Raw genomic sequence first — 6602 nt, forward strand, 5'->3', positions numbered from 1 at the left:
ACTCTGAGCTCTGTGATCCACGACCTCCGACACTAAACTCTCCTCCTCTTGCATGTTTCCGCTGTCCATAGCGTTCCTTGACAGCGTCGTTTCTAAGTCACCAATTTAGTGCTACTTGGTCCCAATGGAATTTCCCATTGGGAACCTGCTAGCACTAAGATGCTAACTGGTTAGCAAGATGCTTCCGACAAACCGGCCACAACCAAACTTGCTCGCAAACCTTCCACCAGAACAATCCCGCCCCCTTGATAATCGACCAATCACATTCACTTTATTCACTCGTGTAAAGTCGGGCACCACTGGGAGAATTTGCAAATGCAACGGTTGGAACAGCCGCTTCCCTACGACTTTAAGCTAATTTAGTTTCAGAGGAGTGATCATAGCGCTCTGCATCAGCAGTGCTGCGTCTGACTCCCTGCCAGCTCCCAGATCAGCTTCTCTGATTGGTTGATGCAGCAAAAATAAAAGCGTGTCACGCATCTCAGATGCTCGCAACGCCGCAGGACCTTTTGTCTACGTTCACACTGCAGCCCAAAGTGACCCAAAGCCAATTTTTTTGCCCAAATGCGACCTGGATCTGATCTTTTCACGACAGTCTGAACAACTCAGATCCAATTTTTTTCCAATGCGACCCAGGCCACTTGGCTCTGTGGTCCTGAATCTGGTACGAATCTAATCTTTTAAATCCACCCTGAACACCATTAATACTCGACATAGGTCACTATTTTATGTCTTACTACGCAGAAGCGGCAAAAAAAAAAAAAACATGGCGGGCGATGATACGGAGAGCAGTATTTATATTTAAAAGATTGTTTTTTTTTAAGGTTGGGAAAGATCGCTAGATTCGCTCCAGCGCTACCATCCATGTTTACTTCCGTAAACACAGAGCACGCTAGCTTGTGACGTCATTGCGTCCTCTACTACACATGCGGGACACTTGCGTTGTACTAATGCAGTTCAAACAGAAGATCAGATACAAGTTGCATATATTTGGAAATGTGAACGGCAACGCAAAAACAAACAAAAAAAAGTTTTTCACAGCGCATCAACCAGACTATGCATGTAAACCAGCTGCCTCTGCTGCCCAAAGCGCGTTTGGTGTGAACGTAGCATTAAAGTCTCCTTCAGGACAGTTCTGATGATCCAATTCAGATTAACTTATGCAATATTGTCAAACTTATGCAAAGGTCTTCTTCTGGTTTTACAGAACCATAGGAAGAATGCATAGTGTTCCAGAACTTCGATTTAAAACTCCTAAAACCTGACGATTGATCAAAATTACTCTCCTCAGAGGAACATAGGGGAAAAAAAATGGCTTTGTGTGTGCAGCAGAACGAGGCCCGTTAGACCCAATCCTCCTGGTACAGCAGGTTCTGGAGAGAAGTAGAGGTGAACCCATCGGACTGATCCCTGCTCTGTTCTTGTCTTTTGGTTCTGCAGGTCAGAGCGACGCAGAGAACCGAAGAAGTGAGTGAACCCTCCTGGTTGGTGAGAGCATCTCATCAGAACCGCCTGTTTGGATCAGAGGGCGTTAGCTGGTGTCATGTTGGACCTCAGCTGTAAAACTCTGATCTGTAGAATCACAGAAAGGGCCGTTATCGATCCAGAACGGCCTCCAGAACGTCTGTCTGTTGTTTGTGTAAATATGAGAGGATCTTTTTTAAGGAGGGGGGAATCGGACCGCACATCGACTACAGCCTGATCAAAATAACGTAGAACAACCAGAACCTCTTTAGGCGCAGCTGATCCAAACCAAGGGGTTTGGGTTTCTACAGATCAGTGGAGATCTTGGGGGATTTCTAGGTTCTGTTTGAAGTTATCCCTGTTCAGGGAAACCACAAAACTGCCCTGGTTCTGCAGGACCAGGCTGTAAAAATGTCCTTCACCTCATGCTGGATCCATCTGAGGGAAGAACCGATGCATCGGTGCTTTCAGCTCCTTTTACTATGGAGCAAAATTTGGGCCATAAAGTTGGTTCACAAACATCTCTTGTTTAAACTTAAAGGCAAAAAGTTCTAGAAAAACCTAAAAAAATATATCTAAATCTGGAAAAGATTTTTTTTTAAAGTGAACCAACAACATTTGGAAACAAGAAAAAAATGTATTGAAACTGGGAAACCTTTTTGTCTTTTTTTCCTCAAAGATATGAACACAAATTATTTATTATCTTTTAAAGACCTTTCTATATCCTGAACAATTTTTTTTTTCAATTTAAATCTTTTTGTGCAGGTTTTTATTTTAAAGAATTTGTTTTCAGTTTTTTCACCAAAAAAAAAAAAGTTTAACAAAATTTTTGGACCCAATTTCACTCCATAAATTTCTATTGTCAATGTTTTGTTTTAGTAGAGATGTTTATTTTCTGTTAATTAATCTGTTAACATTGTGAAAATTTGATCAGCAGAACCTCAACATACGGATTCCTTCCTCTTACAGTCGGACAGAATATCAGACCTGAAGCTTTAAACTGTCTCTGTGTTAGAACTAGAACTATAGATTGGGTCTAATGGGCTTTGCTGCATTCTGTAGGTCTAGGTCCAGCTTTAGCAGAACTGTATGGGTAGTGAACAGCAGTGGGCGTGTCTCTCTGCACGTTGAGCTCTAATTGAACAGAAAATTGCAACAGGCCTACTCTAGACTTGAGACTTGACTTGGACTTGCAAAAAATGACTTGTGAACATGTCTGCCGGAGCGCGTCTAGCAATCATTTCCATCCTTTTCAATATAAACATTGCTCTCCGCATCATCATCCGCCATGGTTGTTTTTTCTTGCCGCTTCTGCGTAGCAAGACGCAGAATAGTGACCTTTGTCTGTTATTAATGGCGTTCAGGTTGGATGAATGCGACCTGGGTCACCTATGGTCACTTCAGGCCACTGTGTGAACGTAGCCTTAGACATGGAGGTTGATACCGAACCGGATCTTCTTGTCACCAAAGTCTGTTTTAAAGGACCTTCCTTTAGTTTGGTTAAAGTAGAAGAACCTTGAGAGTCTGAGGTAGAAATGAAGGAGGAACATGTTCCACTGGAATGGTTGCTTCTCCTCCAGGTTTCTGATGAGATGCAGCCACAAACCGATCATCACGGTTCTCTGAAAACTGGACGTTCTTCATGTTCTCCTGTTGTTTGTCTGCAGTGTTCCCCTATCCGGTTCCTCCGATCGAAGAGAACGTCCTGGATGAGGACAAACTGCTCAAACCCTGGGACCTTAAGAAGGTTCGCTGAAGTTCAAGCATTTCCCGAAACTTTTCCGTGAACCTAAATCATCAGAGGAAGCAGCTGAAGGAAGCATCTTCTACTCTGAGCCTTTTCTGTTAACTCCTCAGAACTGGACCGGCCCAGTTCTGAGGAGTTAACGCTGCTGAAATGTAGATGATGTCCTCCGCTCTGCTGAGGGAACCTGGAGGTTTGCTGAACTGAAATTCTCTGTTTTCTGCTCCAGCTTTCGTCTTCGGCATCTCGACCCAAGTCCTGCGAGGTTCCAGGCATCAAGTAGGTCCAGCCGCACATAACCGCTCAACTGTTGGAGCAGAACGCCTTCTGGTCTGTCAGCTGACTGTGCTCCATTTCCTCCTAGTATCTTTTCGTCCCCGGAGCAGCCGTCCACGCCGGTCCAAGGCGTCCCTCAGATTCCCAGCACCGGCGGCTCGCTCCCCGACCTGTCCAGCCTCCACTTCCCCTCACCGCTTCCCACGCCGCTGGACCAGGATGAGCCCAGTTACCCAGGACCCTCCCCTCTGAGCGGGGGCAGCAGCACAGGGAACCTGGCCTCCACCCTCACCCAGCTGGGCATCACCGCCGCCAACGCAGCGGGAGGAAACGGCAGCTATCACCACCCATCGCCAGGTCCGCCCCCTGCTGGCTGAGTATTGATCAAACTGATGCTTTAAATGTTTGAGTTGGAGAAGCAGCGTTTCCTGAACAGCGTTTATCCTTTAAACCTGTTAGGGTCCCCATGAGGGACCCTACATATACACGGCGTGCTGCAGTTTTCCAATTTATTCCTCATATAAATATATTCACTTAATTCCTCACACATTACAAACACATTACAACTCGTACATTTAAATTATGGGTCTAATTTATTTATTTATTTTTTTCCTTTTTTGGATAAAATCGACCCTAAAAATGCAAAAACATGCAGATCTACAGTGGAAAAACCAAACCACAAAAGTTTGAGTCCTGGAGGCCCCAAAAAACTCTACTTACATGTATTGTTAATACAACTATTCCTTATTTCTGCCTATTAATTATGTTTTTAATAAATATTCTTTGGCTAAAATTCCATCAGAACGCTGATAATATTAAGTGTGTCTCAGCCCCCCCCTTCAGTGTCCACCATATTGGATCAGTCCATTTGCTGCACATGTTCAGAAAGGTCCAAACAGACAGCAGCAAACCATTTGAAAACAAACCATGCAAAGAGCAGTGTTGCCAACTTAGCGCTTTAGTCGCTATATTTAGCCACTTTTCAGACCCCTCTAGCACTTTGATTTCTAAAAAGCTCCTAGCGCCAAATCTAGAGACTTTTTTCTGCTACTGGAGACTTTGGAGACAACATCTAAAAGCAGCGAACTCTGCTCTCCAGAGCGAGTAGATTGGTAACCCCGCCTCCTGCTCTCCTCTATCTTGTCTGCTGTCATGATTCATGCAGCTATTATTTCATCCAAATGAAAAATGGAGAACAGATAAGCAGATCATGGCTTGTCTACAGTGAAAAGAAGGACTGGGTTATTTACTTTGGCCTTTTTGGAAACACAGGAAGGAGCAATCAGCTAAGTGAGCTTAGTGCTTGGAAAAAATCTTTCATTCCTTTAGAGACAGCATGAAAAGTCAGCTGAGTACAAAACATAGAGAGGAAAACAAGAAGAAAAGGGACAAGAAGAGAGGGACACAACCTAGAACAGATAATGGATGTCTATTCTATTAACATTTCTCTATCTAGAGAATGGGGCTGTTTTATGCCTGTCTTTGCCTAGGGCCCCAAATTTCCTAAATCCACCCCTGCCTGAAAGTCCAGGTCTCCTCGACTCCATTTTGTTTTGTCTCCTCCTCGGTCAGTCCGCTCAGATCAACCTGAGAGTTTAGGAGAAATATTTTAAATTGCATCGAGTCGCTGACCTGCAGCGGTTTGCATGAACCTAAAAGTGTTCATACCTGACGGCTCCACGTTATAAATTAATTTCTGACAGGAAATGAGCTTAAATCTCTAAAAAAAAAGACAAAAAAGAGAAGGAAGTTGAATCTTAAATGGGTTTTTATTTATTTGTATTCATATTTGAATAAAGATATAAGATAAAGCAAACTTTTATCAGCAGGTCCAAAGCAGACCCAGACCTGCCTGAGTGAGAATGATTAGCTGAGCCGTTTGTTCTGGAGATGTTTGTGCCATCGTGTTCTCAGAGGAAACGATCTGACCTGTTGGATCAGAAGCTCCTCTGATGGCGGCGTGGTTCACAGACCGGAACCACGACGCTTCCATCTTTGTTTCTGAGGTCGTAGCAGAGCCAAAGTCAAACTGAGTGACTCATCAGAGGGTTCAGCAGAGAAAGCATGTGACGTGAAGCAGAGGGGAGTGTTTGGGGTGAATCTCTAAATTTAACCTTAGAGTTCTTTTAGTCGGAAAATGTTGGCGTTTTTCGTTTGCCTGTGAGGCGACTGCACGAACCACAGACAGGAAGCCGTTCTGAGCTCAGCCTCAACAGATCTGAACCCAGATCTGATTTTTGTTTTCTTTAGAACAGCCTGTCTGCTCGGTCGATAAAGGTGTTAAAAGGAAGTAAAGAAAATCAGCAAAAAGTGACCTGATTAATTATTTTTTAATGCCTCCCAACTCTACGACTTATTTTCCTCCCATTTGTGTTAAAGCCCTGAAAAAAAAAATAAACGAATGAACATTTGATCATTTTAACGTGTTAGAAGGACCTCAGACAGCCGTGGCATCGAGTGGTCAGGCTGAACGGCGTGCAGGCGTGTCCGTGTGTGGACTCGGCACAGACTCTGCCGTACATAAAGGATTGTGTTGTTTCAAAAGGCGTTTAAAGAAAAGGATCCAGTTTAATGTCGGTGCAGGAATCTGTTTCCGCTGTCCCAGGGTTCCCACAGGTCCTTGAAAAGTCTTAAAAGGCATTGAATTCTTCAAAATAAAACTAAGGCCTTAATTGGTATTAAAATGTCTTAAAACAGTCTTTCATAGGTCTTAATTTTTAAAACTTCATAAATAGGATTATTTTTATTACGATTTATTTTTGTAATCTAAATAAAACATTCAAATAGACTTTTTTTTTATTTATTTAAAAAAAAATAACGGCTCGGCATTATTGGTTCCATCCCGATAGCGGAACCAATAAAAGCGTTGGTGCGGCGGGGACATTTGGGAGATGCACCATTAACTTTTCGTCTGGAAATTAAGTGTAAATGGAACCAAAATTGGCTCCAGCCAAGAGTTTTCTCTTGGGATGCACGATATAATCGGCCCCCTATCGGTATCAGCCTTAAAACTGAATATCGGACATCGGCCACCCCACCGATATTTAACCCGATATTTGATCAGCTTCTGAGTTTCTAAAAAACTCAGAAGCCTAGTCTAAAAAAAAAAGTCTAAAAA

At 43.3% G+C, this 6602-nt stretch overlaps 1 protein-coding gene across 2 annotated transcripts in view; it reads left to right on the forward strand.

Moving 5' to 3' along the window:
• Nucleotides 1-6602, forward strand: part of crtc2 (CREB regulated transcription coactivator 2) — a 40285-nt gene that overhangs the window by 21646 nt on the left and 12037 nt on the right. For both annotated transcript variants that reach the window (XM_015391667.1, XM_015391668.1), the window contains 4 exons: nt 1441-1467; nt 3132-3211; nt 3438-3487; nt 3573-3841. In XM_015391667.1, the coding sequence (XP_015247153.1) occupies nt 1441-1467; nt 3132-3211; nt 3438-3487; nt 3573-3841 (426 nt within the window). The remainder of the gene's footprint in view (nt 1-1440; nt 1468-3131; nt 3212-3437; nt 3488-3572; nt 3842-6602) is intronic.

The sequence above is a fragment of the Cyprinodon variegatus genome, unplaced genomic scaffold, assembly GCF_000732505.1.
Source record: "Cyprinodon variegatus isolate N-32 unplaced genomic scaffold, C_variegatus-1.0 Scaffold554, whole genome shotgun sequence".
Taxonomy (NCBI): Eukaryota; Metazoa; Chordata; class Actinopteri; order Cyprinodontiformes; family Cyprinodontidae; genus Cyprinodon; species Cyprinodon variegatus.